Below are 21,718 nucleotides of genomic sequence, written 5' to 3'. Positions count from 1 at the left end.
GACGTTTCGAAGGGACATACTGCCTCCATATTCAGAGTAAAAGTGAAGCTGGAACTATAGAGTCGTTCCTCCGAAGTTTTGGTACCACCTACTGGAGTACATGGTACCGTGACCCGGAAGATCACAATAAGAATCGTTACCTCAAACCTTATAGGAGTTAATATTTTCAGACAAATCATACAGGCTCTGGGCGTGGCCAGGAGCGTTACAGAAAAAGAGGACGACCGTCGGATTTACTCCGAATGGAAGCATTTGTAGAACGAACCTCACATATGTAAGAAGGCGCGCATGCGCAAACCGAAGATGCGTATATAAATATGGGTATGTTTGTGCAGCTAAGAAGTCTCCACGGTGATTAGAAAAATGAGTTCATATCCCCAAATCTCAATAAATGAGTACTAGACGGCGTGTCTTTCATATGATGCCAATTTGATAACAGTGATCCGAGAAATTTGGTGTTACGAATCGACCACTCTTGCGGAGAACTGGTGTAATCATTAAGAACCTGCGTGGTAGCCCTACAATGAGCAAGTATCAATAAATCCCACCAAAGCACATGACATTGCTCACGGTATTACCATATATCGATTTCAGTTACTGCGAGCTCAGGCACATACTTTTTCGATCACTTTGACGCTGATCGTTGGTTCGAATTCCGCTCGGTACATGGATATGTGTCTCTGTATTTTTGTTTCCACGTGTAAAGGGAGGCTTTGCGGTAGATCGATCCCATTACCAAGGAGCCCTACAAATGTCTGAAAAATTCTTGATGTCAGAAAAATAATTCTGAATTGGAACAGGTCAAAGAGTCTAATTCGTGGTGACCCAGTGAGAAAGAACATTCGCACACGCACGCTAAGACACTTCAGAGACTGACTCGAATTATAAGACATATTCTTCCATTCTGCGGATGTTCTGAGACCTTTCCAGAGGACAAAAACAGGGGGTGGGGACATTCCTTAACACAGAGACGTTGACTCTTACGGAAGCTTGCGACACGTGGCATTCTAGAAGGATTGTTGGGAACGCAAAAGTTTGTTCTAAAGAAATAATTTGATAAAAGACAGTAACTAAATTAAAGTATGTGGTGTATGTAGTTACTAACGTGCTTTAAGAGGCTAAAATTCTTGAAGGCCGTGAGATGCAAGACTTGAATGGCTACTCGGTTTTCATTAACGCAGTACTGCATTAAATTCCACCGGTCCAAACTGTCTTTACGTGAAAGAGGTGGAGATACACATTTTGTAAGATTTGAAGCTCTGTGAAGATTAGCGTCTTCTGGCATAGAAGGCCATGCACTTTGGTAGATACATGACAACATTTCGGAGGAAGCGTCTTCCTCCATCTTGAGGTTACTCTGACGACACAGACAACAGATTCCTCCAAAACGTTGGTATCTATTTACAAAATTACACGGCACCACATTCCAGAAGGTAGTAGTTTTTATATATATAGGTTCTGACAGCAGTGTATGTGAAAAATTGAGCGTAACGGCGTTGGTTAGGGTTGTGGGTGGGGGTCGGGTGTGTCCCTTAACTGCTGCTCCTCACATCAGCCATCCGGTGCCACTGCACTTTCTTCTCTCACACATTGCATCTTGGGAAAGCGGGAAGCATGCCACACAACTGCCTCTGGACTTGCACAGGCGAACCTGTCACGTAAGGCAGGCCATGGAAAGTTACAGATATACTGACAGTTTGTTTCTTCCTACGTTTTACTTCTCATTGGACTTAAAGTTCACCTGAAATGTAGATCTTACAAGTGCAACAATTATAATTCGGGCTACTCCTCCTTCATATGATTAAACTAACAGATGTACCCGTTATTCTCCCGGGGTATGGATGCCTACTTTTTCAATGTCAGATATACTATATTTAAAATTGTACCGATAATACCGATACTCAGATAAAGAAATTGCAAGTTTATTTATGTAATTAAAAATAAAAGACAGGGAAAATCACTCCCGAAATTTCTAAGGCAACAATCGTGGCCCCCGTGTTCAGTGACAGTAATAGCAAGTAAATTTCATAACATCTTTGCGTGTTTTCTATTTGGTCCGCAGTAGAAAACAGGACACGGAGAAACGTTGCGTTTCTATACAGTGTTGTGTCACTAGTTTAAAATATTTGTAGGATATCCTTCTATAATACGGTGAACTCCTTCATTCCAGCAATCTTTTATCGTTGCTTGTTCCTACTTCCAGTCATGTGACATTATATTTAAATCTTAAATTAATATTATGTATGTACTGTACTGTATTATTTTCCAGCATGTTTTCTGTAAAACTTGCTCAATTAAAGAACTGAGTTTTTCTTTAACAAAAGAAAAATTATAAATTAAAACTGATCTTCCCTTTACATTGTTGGTACAAATATGTATTGCTTAAAATTATTCGTGTCATATAATATCGTATTGTTTACTTTATACTTAATTTCATATTCTCCATACCGAAAAATGATTCAAAAAAGAGTTCTCAGTTTTAATAAGCTACATATTTTATTTATTTATTTATTTTTTTAAGAATTTCTTATAGGATGAATAATTTCTAAGACCGAAAAAGGTTTGTTTTAGCTACTTAAAGTTGAATTTGAAGAATATGAGCTAAAATTAAATTTTGTGAACAAATATCAGCGTGTAATCCGAATACTGGATTCCATTGAAATGTCTTCAGTAGTTTCGGTCTACAAGAAGAGGGAGAGCAGTCATGTGACCTCCTCATTATGTGTTCATTATTCTCATAGGTTTATGTCTTTTGTATATGCAACCGACGACCCCCTGAAAACAAACCGAAAGCGGATCCACTTGTGCCAACTTGCCCACTCGACGATGAGTCGAAATATTGGTAGTTGTTAACTTGATGGACAACTTGTAATGAGCTTGTTACGAAGTTTCACAACAAATTTGAGAAATGTTTACTGAATGGTACACAGTTAATTTGAATAATCTGTCAGTAGTATATCAGCTGACGCCCTACAGAGCCGAAAATTTACTTATATACTATTTAAAAATTCAGCTTCTGCCATCAGAAAACACACTGAATCTCCATTACAGCGACCAAAGTGTTAATGCTGTTCAGGGAACTACACTTACCACTGCGCTTTAAAGGGTTAACAGTAATACATCTTTCTTTGTTTCCAGTTTTTCTATCAATAGTCCAGAGGCAGTTTGATTTTGTGTGGAGAGTTGTTTTGATCTGTAACTGCAGCTGTGTCGCTGAGTTGAGAAGGCACCAGTGAAACGGTAGCACGACTTGCAGCATGCGGCTTGCTGCACATGATGTAGTTATCTGAAGGAACAACTCTTCTGTCACGGAACCTTACTGGAGTCATACTGGAGCTGGACGCAACGGATACAGCATGCTGAAATGTCGCATGCCCATGAGTTATAGTAGTAGTATTACAAACAGAAAGAAACTTACATCTACGTAATGACTTAGACCTGGTAGAGAGGAAATGGATACGGTATTTGTCCCATAACAGTTGGACAGTGTAACGCCTCCATCTGAATTGAGTTTATTCTTCTTTTCAATGTGTGAGCGCAGACTCAGGAGGAAGAACCTGATCGTCCTCACGTCAAACAGAGGCAACCCGTGTTNATATCGGCATACTTTAACATAAGGAACACCCTCCCGAAATTTGGTCAATTCCTCCTGGGACACTCTGTATATGTCTCTCCTTCATGTCGAAACCATTTTACTACTGCCGGTCATTCGTTTAAAGTCTGAAGTCTCTCGTTAGGCCCTATACTCTCCACATGTCTCGGTTGAGAGCTGGTCAGTGACTTAGATGCGCGTGGGGAGAATATGGCTATCTGCGCAGTTTCTTTTGCTTGTAGTAGTACTACTATACTCCGCTAGTGGAACTGACCCTTTCGCTTTCATCATTACCATTTACTGACTTGCTAGTTCCAGGAGGTTGCTATGTCTTGTATATTATCACCACTGAGACGTCACCATATTCATTATTCTCAGGCATGCGTAGGGGGCCTATGTATACCCATCGAAGTTATAGAACCTTCTATAGATATAAGCCATTCTATCAATTTTTGAAGTCAGTCTAGATAGTGTGGGACCCTCAACGTCTCACAACCTTATGGGCCTTCACGGCCTTGTACAGGGATAGCTTTATTTTACTTACTTACTTATGACTTTTCTTGGGACCATTCCATGATGACAAACTTTCGGACACAGAAGTTAATATTAGGAGAACGTATTTTAAACGTAATTATAAAGAAAATATGGAGGTAGAATATAAAACCCAGAGTACTATTACACTCAAATATCACAATATCATAGTATCAGCTAATTGCAGTAATACGTGGACTAACATATCTGGACCAGCCTGGTCTTCTTTAGGCCTTATATATTTCAAATACATAAATATTATACATGAACTACGGCAGTGTATAACACTACTGAAATGCTATATATTATGTGTGAAGATTTATGTGGATGTATATTTACAGTGCTGTAACACACGATAGTTATATATGAATTGAAGCGAATATTAAGACAGTGGTCTTCTTGAATGTACTGCCTTGTGCACTGTTAGATATATACCAACGTTGATTAACCTGCTGCTTCAATCTTCAAGACAGTAGAGTCATTTACCTTGAAGATGCAGACAGAAGGTTCCTCCGAAACACTTGTACCTATATACATGGTGTCACTTCTTAGAGGGTAGATCTTAGTAATTAGGCCTTCTGTAGGTTTTAAGTAGTGTATTGGACCTGAAGGTAACCAAAATATTAGTCGAAACATGTAGCCCACATACGTGTATTGTCACAATTAGCTAAAAATATGGCGATAGTTGATTGTAATACTGGACTGCTGTTGGTTTTTATATCATGTTTAAAATCAACAAAGCATGATGCTTCAATATGACACTAAGGGTACTTCTTGGCCCGCGCCATAGCTCAAGCGGTTAGTCGCTGGCTACCCACCGCGACAGCCCGGGTTCGATCCCGGGTCTGATCAAGTGGGATTTGTGGTGGACAATGTGGCGCTGGGGCGGGTTTTCTCCGAGTACTTCGACTTCCCCTGCCAATCTTCATTCCACCAAATTCTTCATCATCGTAATCACCAGGGGCAGGCTACAATAGGCCAATCAGTGGCCGCCGTGCCGAGTGGACCCAGTTGGACTCCACCCCCCCACTAATAGAATAAAAAAAATGTTACTTCTTCGAAGTATTATTGGATCAGTTAGGCAACCTGTATATATACGTGTATTATCTACTTAGTTTCTTATTACGCATGCAGTGATATGATTCCCAAGTGTTTGTCTTGACTGTCATTCCTGCTATCATTTATACTCGCGGAATATATGGATCTGTTCCGAAACAGTATTTCGCCAGCTGTCTGCAAATCTCATGAAAGTAATTATGTTGTCCGCTATCCCCACGGTCTGCTCCGCATGTTCTACTTAAGCCATGGAGGAAACATTTATATGACTATTTTTCCTCATAATATTTTTGATCATTGGGGTAATTTATTTTCTGCTTTAGTTTCCGCATATTTGAACCAGCAGAACAGAACATACTCAGAAATTGTCTGCCATATCATGTGATGTGGGAATTGCGTTTTTCATTTTGATTTTCATGGAAGATATACAGAGTGGCCTCAAAAGTTGATTAATCTAAAACAGTCTGTCGTATTGACGGGAATGTTCAGATTAAAACCTGCTAGTCAATTAGTAGAACGGAAACACGGCATTGTGAGTTGTGCATTGAGTATGAAGGATCTCATTTCAAGGAATTTTTGCAAATTCAGTATGTAATAAAGAAACGTCTAATATTTTAATATACATTCTAGTAAGCAATTAACTAACTTTTGGACCAACCTGTATATTCTGCTTGCACTGTACCTCGTTGTCTCAAGATAAAATCTTGAGCTCTCACTCAGAGGGTCCCGAGTTCGATCGCTGGTAAAATCTACTTGCAGATTTTTCTGCATTTTAAAGGATGAGAGTTAGAGTGGATTTACACCCTATTTTCTCCAATGGTAGATATTTTAATTTACATGCTTATCTGCATGGAGCATTACACATATAAATAATATTGGTTCTCAGATATGCTAACTCAGTGTTTTCCAATCTTTTGAACTCCACGGGTCATCTGAAACCCCCCTTTATTTACCGTATATCTTTTGCTTGTGATGCTGCTTACAAAGAAAACTGTTTAAAAGAAAGCAAAACTTAAACAAAGAAAATATTGCCACTGTTCAGCAGAAGTTCATTCAAAAGAAATTTCCATGGAACACTGACAAAACGTCTACGGTTCAAAAGTTTAGAAACGCTGTGTTACCAATCTCTAAAAGTTGCACAGAGGATAGAATATCTTATAAATGAACGAAAGGTTCAAATAATATCCAGCAACAAGGAGATGTTAAAAATATGGCAAGCAATTTGGTTTTATTTATTCAGTACATACAAATATAAAATAAATTAAAATGTTTCAAAGTATATTTCATAGAATTATAACAAAACTCCCATATAGGAACACTGCATCTGTCATTCATTATGTAAATTATTTCCAATTTTACGGCCGTCAAAGTAACCAACTCCCACCCAATTAAACAGGCGTCCTACGCCTGTCAGACTTTGTCGACGGGGTTAAAATTTGTTTTTAAACTGATGAAAGTTTTTTTTTTTACTTCAGTACACACTGTACCTTTAAAACTGAAAGCCATACAAACATTAAACATATATACCTGTTTATTGTTTTGTTAAATCTTATTTATGCTCGTATAATGTAATATTTTCGCTAGGGACAAGTTCAACCTGTAATATTTTCTCCAAATATTGTTTTTACTAACTTTTATATTAACAATAATGATAATAATTTTAAGACTAATGGTCATTGGATACTTTTCAATTGACCTAATCCTTCCAGCCGCAGTATGACCCTGGGGTTGACTCAGCCTCTAACAGAAATGGGTACCAGGAATTAATTAAATAATTTTCCTGAGGAGTAAAGCGCGGCCGGCGCGTAAGACTGACAACCTTACCGCCATCTTTGAGCCGATTGTCTAGATAATGTGGGACCCTCAACGTCTCACAACCCTATGTGCCTTCACGGCCTGGTACAGGGATAGCTTTACTTTTTATTATAATAACTGTGTTATTGTTGGCATTTAGATGTGTACTTGCATAATTTTCTGAAGTCTGTTATTTGTGATGGCATTCAGTTATGGATTTTCATGGATAATCCCCAGAGCGTAATTCTACATACACTTCAACTTTTTTATCCCAGAACCCTGTTTGAGAATCATGTGCAATTTTCCGCTTGTAGCGAGCCATCTTACTGCAAGGATTACTTGAGTTCATTTGATTATCTCTCCGGATAGCTTCATTCCTGAGAAGTGGGGACCCTGCAGCGTAACCTGTGGACAGGGTTTCCGGAAACGTGAGGTTCAGTGCAAGATCTTTCTGGAGTTCTCGAAGACTATTGCTCGCCTTCCTGATTCTCAGTGCCAAGGCCCGAAGCCATCCGAAGTTGAGCGCTGTGTGCTGGAGCCCTGCTCAGCTGAAAGGTATGCAGACATACATTTCGCTTTAGTATTTGAAAATTATACTTTGAGTCTCACCGGAATCAAAAATGTGTGTTAGATTTGTTGTAAACACTATATATTTGCTAGACTGAGGCCCCAGAAGGAAGTTTCATAGGTGGTGGTAATGATGGCCTTCAATGGCAGCTGCATGAGATTTCTTTTCTTGGCCTCATTGTAGTTTTTGTTATAACTTGTAACTTTTGAAATTTGGCTCAATTCGTATGATTTCTGTAGAAAAGTTATTTCTTACAGTTGCTTCCACTTTAGCTATTCTGTCAACTTGTTTCCTCATGTGATACAAGAGGAAACGAAACAGTTGACACAAACACAACATTAGAAACGGTTTGCTGGATGGTGCAGCATGTAGAATTCTTAACGGCATTCTTCACCGTTTTTTAAGCTGACGTGCGATCTTTTCTTTTCATAACTATTTAAGATAGTATGAAAAAGTCAATTTATGCCTTCAAAGGGAAGAAATATTAATTCTGTCATATTAAGGTCCATTTTTCTGAGTAACTACAAATTCTATAGTTCTGAAATTTTGTACAGATATTTATGGGGTTTCTGTATTTACTGACTTTGTCTTACAAGTCTGACACTTAAAAGTCCTGAAGTTATTAAATATTTTCTATGGAGAATGTTGAAAAGTATGGTCTATGGGAAGAAAATTACAAGCAGGAAGGCAGTAAATACAGAAACCCATAAATGACTATGTACCAAATTTAAGGACTGCAGAATCATTAGGTATTCATAAAAACTACCTGAATATGAAAAATTAATATTTCAACCTTCTGCCTCCCCTTAAGTAAAGTGGGCTTTATTTTAGGCCAGTATGGCTGAAAATCGGCAATGTCCGACAACGTTTTGTGAAAGTTTCCCGTATAAAAAGTAAATATATAAAAAAACGTTCAACTGTGCAGGAACTACCAGAAGGTGCTAAGGTAGTTAAGTCTGCAGGCATGTTCGATATATTTTGATTCTTTTGGTGCACTTTGAGGAAAAAATTAAAATTTTTAAACGGGAATATCACTAAAACATCCAGTTCAGTGCCATTTAATATTAGTATCTGGGTACTGATAGACCCACAAGATTACAGAGGTGTCATGTGGTCATAACATTAGTATAGTTGGACTTCTTTCTTTAGTATCAGTCAACATTTGAAGTACGACGTTAATCAAAAAAATATTTAAAAATTCAGTTTCTGCTTTATGAAAAAAAAACACTATGTCTCCATTAAAAAACCCATGGGTTAGGCCTAATGCTGTATAGGGAAATAGGCCCTGCTTAGTAGGAGAACCATAGAAGTTTACCAGCTTTCCAGAGAAATGTACTGCCTGCCTGTTGTTTGCTCGGCCTATGCTTAGACCCTGAAAATGGGGGCAATACTTTCCTCCTTTACAAGACTACATAACGGCATATCCCTCTGTTCCCTTTGGTCTTGCACAATTTCTGATCAAATCTCCCCCACGGAATGGAATATCCTAAATTGTTTTTTTTTTGCGCTTCCATGAAAATATTAATTGATTTTTTATATCTTCTCTTCTCTTCCTAAAGAACTGCTGATGCAGAAAATGAGTTTCCCATTCTTTTGATACTTTATGCAATCTTGTACCACTTATGATACAAGTAAGTTACATCATGTCCTGGCTTTCACTATTGGACGCCTAGCTGCGAAAACGTTGTTTTTTTGACCACAAAAAACTGTGATGAATAATGTTTTATGAATTAATGATTTTCTGGACAAAACATGAACATAGAGATGAACACAGTTATTTTACCACAGTTGAGTGAGTATCACTTTCATGTCATATTCGGGAGTTCTCGGGTTCAGATCTCGGCGGGAGACTGACTATTCTACTCCAATTTTTCGTCGTGTTCGTCCGTTCCTACAAGCAAATGCGGGCATAGTACTTCAGATTAGGCCACAAGTACTTCCTTCCACATGCATTCCAATTCATTATTCACTAAATCATCTTATCATTTGATGCCATGGGCCCCTAGACCGCGCTACTGACAGTGTCACTATGTAAATCACATGTTATTGGATCCTCCATCTTGCGGTATATTCTGTTGGAGGAAAATAAGAATGAAATTTATTAACGTTTACAGATATATATTCAGGCAGTGCTGATTCCTAACGTCAGATTTATGGTGTTGTGACGAACAGTTTCCGTACTGATGCAACGAGTCTGAAAGAAACATGGAAGATGCTGGGTTAGTAAATAACCTTAAAATAGGTCAGAGGCACTCCTTCCTGATTCACGATGCGAAGTCAACCCTGCAAACCGTTTAACGGTGCATACGATTCATCAGGTGTTGTGACCGGTTGTGACATTGAAATGGTTTCAGATTGGAGCAAGAAGGCGGTTTCTACAGAGACTCTGGTACGTACAGACATGACCAGATCAGGGTGGCAGCACCGGCAGGAAAGACATACACGTGGAAACAACAGGGCTTCACCCACTGCAGTGCTTCCTGTCTCGGTGGTGAGTTGCTCTTGTGGTCTTTGGAATTATAACACCATTTAAGCTTCTATGTCAAAGCTAGGGTCAGTATGCTCCTCTGAAATTTCAGTACACACATAATAGATAACACCGTGGCATAATTTAGAATACCAAAGCACGAGTCTTCACTGTCATTAAAGATTCGAATTTTACATAGTACACGTAAGACTTGTTTACGAGAGTCCGTCATAAAATGTGATTTCTTGAATGTTTAGTTATGCTGTTGTCAGCTGGCGAAATAATTCCCAGCGGTATGTGACCAGAAGGTTCATCACCATGTTCACAAATATATCGGGCAAATATTTACTTATACGGACTTTACTGTATGTTTCGTTTAAGCACATTTATTCAGCCTAACTAGCTTCATATGTACCCCAAGCTCTAAGAGAATATTGCACAATACTTCCTAACTGAATCATAGGCTTTCTTGAAGTCTGCAAATAGCTGATGTACTGTCTCATTGTACTCCCATTTCTTCTCCAGTATCTCACAAATTGAAAAGATCTGGTCTGTAGTTGATCTGTTACATCAAAACTCACACTAATGAACCCCAAGAATTTCATCTCTGTATGGCCTTAAACTTAAGAGGAGAACGTTGGATCTTGGGGTAAATTTTCAAGAAGTTAGCACCAAAATCAGCTGTGGTATTCAGAAATGGATCTGCCAATACACAGCTCAAATTAAAATTTATCTGGCTGATTTTTGGTCACTTGACAAGATTCACTGTATTTTCAAAGAGTAGGAAATTCTTAATGAAAATTTTGGGGAATTGAATGATACTGCCTTGAGCTTCACAACACCATCTGACAGCTGAATTCAACCTGTGTGCTGCACGTTGCAGAGCTAGATCCAGAATTCAGTTTCTGTCTCTGAGAAAACACACTGAATCTCCATTTCAAGGATCAATCAGTTAATACTATTTACAGAAGTACTCCTTTATACTGGTTATCATATAGAACACATAAATATATTCTGTAGTAGAAATTCAGTTTTTGATTGGTAAAGCAGGTAGTACAAAAGTTGCTTTTAGTTTCCTTCATGCTTTGAATGGTTGAATAACCAAAATAGATCAGAGTCACGAAATTTGCTATGGAAAGTGAATGGCTAGGAACATAGCTGCCACTTTAACATTAAGTCTAGAAAACAAAACCTTATGTTTTATGTTTCTCATCTTCCTCACAGGGGTCCAGGAGTCGCTTATCCTGTGCGTTCGGGATGGCGACCAGAAGCCAGTATCACCATTCCTGTGCCCCCAGGATGCGCGTCCTGAAGCCCTTATCCGTACATGTAACGACCACCCATGCCCGCCACGATGGAATTACTCTGACTTTCAGCCATGCACAAAGTCCTGTGGTGTGGGCTTCCAGACCCGAGAAGTGAACTGCATTCATGAAGTGACACGTGGCGGAACCAACACGGTCATTGTGCCCAACAACATGTGCCCACAGCCACCACCCATTGACCGCCAGTACTGTAATGTGTTGGACTGCCCCATCCGCTGGCACACCACTGAGTGGACAAAGGCACGTAACTGAAAACTAGAGATCAACTATTGCACTGAGAATTATCACAGTTTTCTTCAGTCTATGAAAAATTTGTAATAGTGCCTTGAAGTAAGCTGTGATGACTGTGCTGTACTTTCTTTTCATTTCATAAGAGTCACCCTTCCACTCGACACTGCATAACTTGCAGGGATGTAGTGTAGAAAGAGTCGTTGAAAAAAGAAACAACCAAACAAACAAGGAGACAAACAAGAAACAAGTTGCACAATGTCATGATGAAGTGGATAGCAATCATACTTCATATTTAAGAGCTCTGTGGTTCAAATCTCCATTCAGAGACCAGGTACCTGACTGAGAACTTTTGTGATATTTGGTTCCTCCAGGAAAGTGGCAGAATGATACCTCAAATTAGGCAAGAACCACTTCAGTAAATATCCTTTCAAAATTCATTATTCACTGATTATCCTACTGGTCAGTGCCATAAAGTATGAACTATTGAACGTATCGTGAAATAAACCCTGTTAAATAAATAAATACATTTATTAAAGTGTATGTAAAGTATTATGCTTACAGTATCAATATTTGCCTCTTATTTTATAGATGTCTGTAGACACCTGTATTAAAATGTATAAATACAATTTTTATATTTATATAAGATCTCATCTGACAAAGTCAACTAGTTCCTTCCCATTAAATGCTACTGTTTTTATTTTATTAAAGAAGTTTTCATATCCTATTATTAATTTAAATCACTTGATGTATAAAAATTAATTTCTGTTACTTGCTATTTACACATATTCTGATGAGCTCATAGACAATTTTAATGCAAATAATAAATTTCTTTTCAAAAATTCTTTCTGCGGGCACATGGTGTTTAGATAAATTAAAATGATATTAATATGACACACAAGCAGAAGTAACTGTTCCTAACCCAGAATACGGTTGCTTCCATTATCAGTACCAGAACAGTGATTGCTTTAAAGAAATGATAATGCTGGAATTAACAAAATAAGTGTACTCTTGTAATTAAAAAGACTGGGAATGAGGATTCAAATCATATCTGAAAATTTGTGCAGTTTTTGTGCATTATTTTAAGAACCATGGCTACCATACAGATAGGCAAGCTACAGAATAAACTTCTGACATAGTTGGGTGCTATCCATTTGATCCATGATAGGAAACATGAAACAGAACAGTACATACGAGGGGCAGTCAAAAAGTCCCTGGAATGGTGGTATAGCAGTCTAATGGTAGGACATACAGCAACGCTTACCTAATCACCTTCAAAGTGGGACCCTTGCGCACACACACACACACACACTTGCTCCATCGATGCTGCCATTGTTGGAAGCAGCAGTGGAAGGCTTCTCTTGGAATCTTCCGGAGCTCAGCTGTCGCATTCGTTTTGATGTCCTCCATGGTTGCGAAACATGTCCCCTTGAGGCCCATTTTCAGAGTAGAGAACAGCCAACAGTCACTTGGAGCGAGATCCAGAGGGTACGGTGGTTGAGTGATGACAGGAATGTTTTTCTGGGCAAGGAATTGCTGCACAACAAGTGATTTGTGGCTCAGTGCATTATCATGATGCAGAAACCACTGTCCCTGCCACTTGTTGTGCTGCTTCCTCTGAACCTCATCGTGCAACCTCTGTAAAACTTGCACATAGAAATGGCCAGTAACAGTCTGTCCAGGTGGTACAAACTCATGCTGCACCAAACCGTCGATGTCAAAGAATGCAGTGAGCATCACTTTGTCTTTGGATCTGACGAGGCGTGATTTTTTGTCCCGGGAGACAACGCTGTGTGCCACTCCGATGACTGCATCTTTGTCTCCTTGTCGTAGGCGAACACCAATGATTCATCACCAGTGACAATCTTTTTGAGAAACATTGGGTCCTGCATACTTTTGTCAAACAGATCACCAGTGACCATCATGCAACATTCCATCTGATCTGTGGTCAGCTGCCTCGGAACAAACTTTGCACTGACATGTCTCATCTTCAAATCATTGGACAAAATGGCATGAATGGATCTGTAAGAGATACCAACTTCTTGCTCAAACTCTGCAATGGTCATTCTTCGATCACATCGAATCAGTTGTCGCACTTTTCCAATCATTTCTTCACTGGTCATCCTCTAACGTCTCCTGCCAATTCTTAAACCGGGAAAACCAGTCGTAAACTGCGGATTTCTTTAGTGCAGTATCACCGTAAACTTGCTGCAGGGCTGATTGCATCTCTGAAGCAGATTTTACTAATATGCACAAGAACTTGATGTCCGCACCCTGTTCAAACTGCAACATTGCGCCGAATGACCAACACTCACGTCTAATTCAAACAGAACAGTAACAACACTGCACACTGAAACCTGTCCAGACCTGTTGTGCCTGTGAGCAGACATGCTGAGCTCCCCACCATAACAGTGTGTGCGCTATCTTATCGCTCGTTCTCAGTCTGCAGGGGAATTCCGGGAACTTTTTGACTGACCTATGTATATACAGGCATTTGAGAAACTAATGGAAGCACTAGAGCTACAGTACTAATTTCTTTAGTAATATGGTGCTGGACCAGTATAGCCCAGTCCTTCTTGGAATTGACTTGTGCACGTTTTGAACCATCTTAAGCTGAACATTACAGCAGGCTTCTTGAAGAACATATTTAGATTGCTTTAGAGATTTTGGAGATGGGAGTTTGTTCCTCACTCTAGTCCCTAAAATTGACCAGAGTAGTTAATTATGTTCAAATGTGATTGTGCTGGCCAGGAATGATGTTGAAGTTCACCTTCATGTTCTTCAAACCATGATTGAACAGTTCCAGCTGTGTGAATGGGGGCATTGATATCTTTGAAAACTGCATCGTTGTTCGGAAATATCTGGATTATGGGATGCACCTGATTATCCAACCTGTCCATATGCATACTCCCTTGTAGCATTTCAGCCATGAAGGGGTCCAACAGAATATCGTTGCCCAAACTATCACAGAATCTTCCCCCTTCTTTCACTGTTGGAACCAAGAATTCCAAATTTCTCGAGTTTCCTCCAAATGTAAACTCTTCCTGGTGTAGGGAACAACGTGAAGGACTACTCAGCTGACCATATCACTTGTTTCCAGTTGTCTGATATCCAGGTTTTATGGTCGTGACATCATTGTTTATGCATTTGAGCATTACTTTCAGTAATCAGAGGTTTAGTAGTTGCAGTCATATCATGGATGATGGATTTGTGAAGCTGATGTCGTGCAGTTTTTGTGGAAACAGGGTCTTCAGGATGAATATTCAGTTCTGCTATCCCATCACCTGTGCTGCAATAGATCTGCAATTTTTTTAATCAGTCCTCCTCAATCTTATTCTGTAAATGTTAACTTTCGCCCATTGTTTCTCTTCGCTGTTGTTGTCTTCACATGATTCATGAATGCTGACCTAACTTTAGAAACTGTCGTTCTCGATACACCTAATAATATAACACTTTTTGTCATAGATGCTTCAGCTAATTTGGCCTCTTAAAATTGGACAGGTTTCCCATTTTCAGATTTTTCACACAGACCTTCACTCAACATAATCACTAATGCCATGACATGAACACTGCAGAGTGTAAACAAATGGATGAACATTCAGTGTTGCTAACTGAAGTTCCATCAATGTAGTCATTACAAACAAATTGTATTCCTTAGTTCTCAGTGTTTCCATTATTTTGTCCACCTCCTGTATATATACAGAGTGTATCACAACTCGACATGGGGAGTCTGTTCCTGAAGTTTTGCCGTTGAGATGTGATACACTCTGTATATATACGTGTGTCAGTGGTGTTATTTGTGCAGTGCTCCAAGAGCTGTGGCGGAGGGATAAAGACACGCCTGGTAGAGTGCAAGCAAGTGATGGCTCTAAACCACTTGGTATTGCGCTCAGCATCCAAATGCCCTTCCAGTAAGCCTCCAGACAAGAAGCCCTGCAACACGCGTTCCTGTGTCATGGAGTCAGACAGGCCACATATAGCCACCTCCAACCACTCTTATGTACAGCAGAACCCCTCCAAGAAAAAGGTGACACTCAAGATCGGTGGGCAAGCCACTGTCTTCTGGGGCACACAGATCAAGATCAAGTGTCCAGTGAAACGGTTTAACAGGTAATAATAACAATTCAAAGTTATCTTTTACTTTGCTTTGGATTTGCACTATATGTATTTTCATTGACTGAAGATTTCCAATGTAAACAGTTGAGTATAGTCCCTTCATCTCCATCCAGTGCAGGGGTGAAGAATGCCGAAAGGTTTCCTTGCATGACCCCATATCCTTTAATCTTTATCGGCCATGCCTTGCACTATTGTAACTGTTCATATATACAGTCTAGCTGGCTGAGCACTGTATTTTTTAAATACCCTTATATGGATAAAATTAATCATTTTGTATTCGTTCGCATCTAAAAATATTCAGTGCTTCACAGTACACAATTCTTATGCATTATCTAGCAAAATGTACTATGTATGGGTTTTCTGTAAAAGACTGTTGGCAACTTAAATGTAAATATATATTGAATGCAATGACAGAACAACAAAATGGTTTGTACTTTACAAGGAACAGTAGTTATTTCCTTTATTTCTATGATTTTTTCTGTAATTTGACATACATCCAACATGTAAATCAGTTGATAAGATGTAAAAGTTTGTGACAATGGTAAACCGCTACAAGTACTGTGTTTTTGGACATTATCCATTGTCTTGTCTATTTAAAAAAAAAATATCCTGTCTGGAGATAGGGGCTACCTCTCTCTCTATTGGACCCAACTGAGTAGGTTTACCTGAGGACAGGGACAGAATGGGGTCTCCAGAACATTGTGTTTTAAGAAAGAAACAGGACTTTTTTTAAAAATAGACAAGACAATGGATAATGTCCAAAAGCATAATACTTGTGTTATGTAAATCATTTGTTGATATTTATAAGTATTTTATGGAATAAAGAATGGTTTGAAGTAAATATTGCATTTACATAATAAGCCTTTGTACGCATAATGTTTTATATTTACAGGACTAAAATACAGTGGGCAAAAGATCACAATTTTATAAGCAATTCAAAGAAATATAAGATTTCAAAGAAAGGTGCACTTCGCATTCAAGATGTAACACATAGGGATGGAGGAATTTACACTTGCCTTGGTAAGTTAGCAACTTAACTATTTAAATCACAGTGGTTACAATATGTACTACCTACTTTAATACTGAAAAACATTTCATCTTGCTCCCATAATACAATTATATGTTTCATGTGATTCTCTGGATGAATAGCAATCTTTTCCCTAGACAGTATTAACTGGTTGGTCTTTGTAAGGAGATGCAGTGTGTTTTCTTGTGAAGTATGTAATACGTTTTTAAACAGGTATATATAATTAAGATGAGTTTTGAAGAGTCAGAGTGTGTCTTCTTGAATTTGGTATTTAACATACTACAAGGTGATAATTATCATAAAATTTACATCGTTTAAGCCTTCCAGTATTTTATATGTGCCTGCTATATAGTTCCTCCATTCCCAAAATTATGACATCATGCCTAAAAGCCGGAATAATTCATTCGTAGGCAACTGCTTGGTAAATATATTCCCATGGAAATGAACATGTGCAGCGATAGAAGAGCGGTGTTTTCTGTGGGAGCCCCCCGACGCTATATAACGAGGATCTCAGGCAGCTAGAATTATAGATTTCTGTGTGGAGAGTGACCGCGCCATAGCTCAAGTGGTTAGCCGCTGGTTACTGGCTTCCCACTGTGGCGGCCCGGGTTCGATCCCGGGGTCTGGTCAAGTGGGATTTGTGGTGAACAAAGTGGCACTGGGGCGGGTTTTCTCTGAGTACTTCGGTTTCCCCTGCCAATCTTCATCCCACCAAATTCTCCATCATCATAATCACCCTGGGAATGTACAATAGGCCAATCAGTGGCTGCCATGCCGAGTGGACCCAGTTGGACTCCACACCCCATTAGGCGAAATTTCCCATGTGGAGGTGGGTTTGAATATCTCCACTGTAGCCCTGTGAGTTATAGGAGACGAAAAAGGGAACCCAGTGCCAGGGGGTATAACTGGGCTACCCTGTTCCTGGGGCTTAAAATACGGGGACCTGGCCCTCCAGGTTTGGAGAGCCTTGAGTCTGAGATAGTAAAATAGTCCTGCTGGACTTGTATCTGAGAATTACTGCTCTTTGAGGGCCAGCAGCAATTGGAAACAACAGACCAATCCTCTCGTTAGAGATGAATTTACATGAGGACTATAACCACAAGTGTTCAGTTGAAGAACAATACTAATCATAGGTCTTATGGGGCTTGGTGCAACGATGAACTGATTGGTGGTAAACCACCAGTTGTAAGGTAACTCTGACTGCTACTTTCTGACTAGAATTAGAATTGAGTCAAGTTCTGGAGTTGGCAGTTGCAGCAGATATTTGAGAGAGAGATGACAATTGGCAGAATAATTTAGAAGAAATGGCAAGAAAGGAATTAGGCTGTGAAAAGAAGACTTCATATGTGCTGCAGTGGAAGTGAGATTGTTATAAATCCGTTGCCAGGATACGACTAATGAAGACTGAGAACCATAGTCTGTGTGTCACAGTGAACTGTAAAGTGTGGAAATAGCAATGGAGCTATAATTAAATGTGTTTCCGAGTGATGTGTGTAATGTGTCAATAAATCCACTCATCCAATCCAAAACCTCATCTATAAGTCACATGCCCCCCCCCCCCCACCCACAGTGACAATATCTTTCCTTTGTGTAATTTATAAGAACTGAGATTTAACACATTTTCACTGGATAATATGTAGTTTTAATTACTGACAGTAGTATTAAATAAAGCAAAGATAATAGTCTGAGGTACTAACAGCATCATTAACTAAACCACAAATAAATACAATTTGTGAGCAAAACTTAATATTGATGGGACAGTTATGTAACTTTGCTTGAATGAACTAAATGTTGTACCGGTCTATTGTAGTCACTTTTTGAGATCACCTAGGTTTGTGTGTCAAGTGGATTTATTCGTTGAGTTCTTTGAAGACTAAAGTAATTTCACATGCACTTGTGCATGAAATAAATATCAAAACATATGTACATAAGATTTCTGCCTCTGGAGGCAGAATATGAACTAGTTGATGAAATGATTAATGTATAAATATGCAAAAGATATATAAGTGCAGTACAGGTCTCAGAAAATTTCCTATAGCAAAGTTTAATAAAACTTTTTGTTGATCACTGCAAAATGTTTTCCACAGCTGGACAGTCTTCTGCTGACCTTGTTCTAACAGTGAAGGCAAGACCTGGAGAGTTCCCTAGTTCAGAGGAGATCGATCGGCAGGCTGCAAACCGCATGCTGGATAGGACAAGCCTTGAGGATGCAAACATGGAAAGCAATGGTAACTATTTCTGTTTGTTTAGAGGAACTCAGGTTAACGTATTGTGGCATGTCTGCTGAGAGCAGAATTGTGAAACCAGCAAAGACAGTTGTTTACTTAAGAATGGCTCTGTAGACACATCCATTGCTAGACAGTGACTCAGTGGACGTCACGTGACCTCTGCCATGCTTACACGCCATAGCAGTAGAGCATGTCATGCCACTCGCCAAATTCATCACCCATTGCTAGGCAAAGATGCAATAAACGTCTCTCCTCAGTGACAGTGACATGACGTAACAACAGCGGAACTGTTGGAAGTGGTGTTTCCTGTTGGGTCCATCCTGAAGCTATATCACGAGAGCCAATGAGTCAACAGAAGGGTTGGCTTCCAAAGTTTCATGCTTATATGATTACATAACAAAATTATGCAGGCAACAATTAAATCCATGAAAATGCAAATGTTCGCAACATTGGACAAGGCAAGACCTGACACAGGAAACATAGGATCTTAAACTTGGCGGCTGTCAAGCATATGACCATTCAAGTGACTAAACTGCCATTGTGGTGGGAGCTACTAAAGATAGGGCATTATCTGCTCTGTCTAGCCTGTAATTGGTGACAGTGTTACAGTCATTTGTAGTTACTAATTATAAGCCTTCAGTAAATCCAATAACTGATCCAAACACTGTATCTACTCACTAACACATAACAGTATGAACTTTATCTCTCTTAGGTCTACTTGAATCTGCTTTTGTATCTCTTATGTCAAAAATATTGATCTACATGGCAAAACAGGCAAGTAATATAATTTATGTAATATCACATTTCCTCAAATTTTCCAATTAAAACTGGTATGTCCAATGTGTAGGTAAAACTCTCTGCATACCCTGTGAAGGTATGGAGACTTTTCTATTATTCCAAGCAAAATTTAAAGAAGNCTACCCTGAAGATGGAGGCGATACGTTCCTCCGAAACGTCGGTTAACACCACATATACACGGTGCCAAATCCCAGAAGACTGCTTTCTTCATAGTCACCGCCGTGAAAGCCTCAAATCTTAAATTGTTTTTATTTGCAGAATGATACTGATTGTAACAAAATTAATTTGCAGTTAACATGTCTCATAATCACTAAGAAAACTATTTTTTTTTTTATTACTGGTGGGGTGGGACGAAGCCCCTTGTACTGCGGCCACTTGTGGCCTATTGTACCAGCCCCAGATGTTAGGTGAGGGTGATTGTGGAGCAATTGGTGGAATGAAGATTGGCAGGGGAAACCGAAGTACTCGAAGAAAACCTGCCCCAGCGCCACTTTGTTTACCACAAATCCCACTTGACCAGACCTGGGATCGAACCCAGGCTGCCGCGGTGGGAAGCCAGCAACTACCTGCTTGAGCTATGGCACGGCCAAGGAAACTAATATGAATTGTCATCAGTTTCATGACAAATTCCCCCTCATTCTTTTCCTACTCTTTCTTCCTCCAAGCTTTTCCATTTACTGTGCCTTCCATGCAACCATTTTCTCTACCCATCCCTTTCTCTTTGTTACACATTACATTCTTTCCTTGCTTTGTTGCTCCAGTTGTAATATCCTTGTCTCTCTCACTCTCTGACAGGAATCCATTCCCCTGTCTATCATGGCTATCATTGTTTTTCATTTATGTATCAAACTAGAGCAGTGATCTGCTTTTTAATTTATAGTGTTCTTGTCAGTGTATTTTAATGTTTTACTCTTAATATTACTTTTATATAATCATATTCAAACAAAGATGGCGGCTAGTCGTGTACTGCTTGATTCGTCCTCGGAGCAATTTAGTCACAAACAAGATAATCATTGTGTTTACAAATGTGTTAATTGTGTCACGCTGGAAAGCCAGTTAAAGGAAGCTTTGTTAGAGCTGAGTTCGTCTCAATGCATAATTAAGCTCTTATATAAAGAGTTAAATGAGGTCACTGCTCAACGCATGTCTGTACGTAGTACTATGGAGGTTAGCGGAGCGTGTGATGAGCCGGCCTTGTCTACTACATGGTCTGATGTGTTGTCCAAACACTCTTGTGGTAAGATTAAAGCAGTTAATTCCGAGTTGTTGCAAGCTCGGCGACCGGTTCCTGTCGCCAATAGATACTCAGCTTTATCTTACCTCCCTGAATCTGCGAAAAGGGAAGAGGAAACAGTCCCATCGAAAAGGGAGAAGGTAAACCAATGCCGTATTAACTACTATAAGAAGAGTAGTGAACAAAGAGGAGTGAAGAATTCATTAATGAAGCATCGTCCCGAACAACGACCACCTGCTCTAAGTGTTCCTGCATCTAGAAATGACCAAGGGAGTGAGTGCAAAATTGGTTCTTTACCTAGCCACATACCGACACTTATCAACGGTGAAGTTTGTTTCGACAAGAAGGATGGCTTTAGGCAGTGTGAGAAAGATAATCTGAGTTACATACAATCTGTAGTGCGGGAATCTTCACAGAAGCTTCTAGTTAATAAAAAGGAATTCTCTAATTCTCGCAAACATAAAGTATTATTGGTAGGCGACAGCCACTTACGTGGTTATGCAGCTCATATGAAAGCTTTTTTGAATGATCAGTTTGAAGTGTCTGGGTATGTTATGCCAGGAGCTTCATCAAAAATGGTGATGGAGTCGGCAAAAAGTGACATTGAAAAACTCACGATGGACGATTTCCTAATTTTGTGTTGTGGGTCGAATGATGTAAGATACCTTAAAAGGGTATTTTATAATGTGACTAGCTTTGTAAAAAGGGTTAATCAAACTAATGTAATCTTAATGTGCATCCCTTATAGGTATGA

The 21,718-nt window shown here is 39.3% G+C and overlaps 1 protein-coding gene across 15 annotated transcripts in view; it reads left to right on the top strand.

The window, feature by feature from the left end:
* LOC111866505 (protein madd-4) overlaps nucleotides 1-21,718 on the top strand; it is a 669,679-nt gene that overhangs the window by 602,313 nt on the left and 45,648 nt on the right. For all 15 annotated transcript variants that reach the window (XR_004513226.1, XR_004513225.1, XR_004513224.1 and 12 more), the window contains exons 13-18: nucleotides 7,343-7,528; nucleotides 9,896-10,032; nucleotides 11,233-11,573; nucleotides 15,367-15,671; nucleotides 16,570-16,697; nucleotides 18,792-18,932. Coding sequence is in view for 11 of the 15 variants with exons in the window: in XM_033752289.1 (XP_033608180.1) it covers nucleotides 7,343-7,528; nucleotides 9,896-10,032; nucleotides 11,233-11,573; nucleotides 15,367-15,671; nucleotides 16,570-16,697; nucleotides 18,792-18,932 (1,238 nt within the window). In the remaining 4 variants the exon portion in view is untranslated. The remainder of the gene's footprint in view (nucleotides 1-7,342; nucleotides 7,529-9,895; nucleotides 10,033-11,232; nucleotides 11,574-15,366; nucleotides 15,672-16,569; nucleotides 16,698-18,791; nucleotides 18,933-21,718) is intronic.

This window comes from Cryptotermes secundus, unplaced genomic scaffold, assembly GCF_002891405.2.
Source record: "Cryptotermes secundus unplaced genomic scaffold, Csec_1.0 scaffold401, whole genome shotgun sequence".
Classification (NCBI taxonomy): Eukaryota; Metazoa; Arthropoda; class Insecta; order Blattodea; family Kalotermitidae; genus Cryptotermes; species Cryptotermes secundus.
The sequence above is the reverse complement of the archived record's forward strand: the minus strand, read 5'-3'. Positions and strand labels throughout refer to the sequence as shown.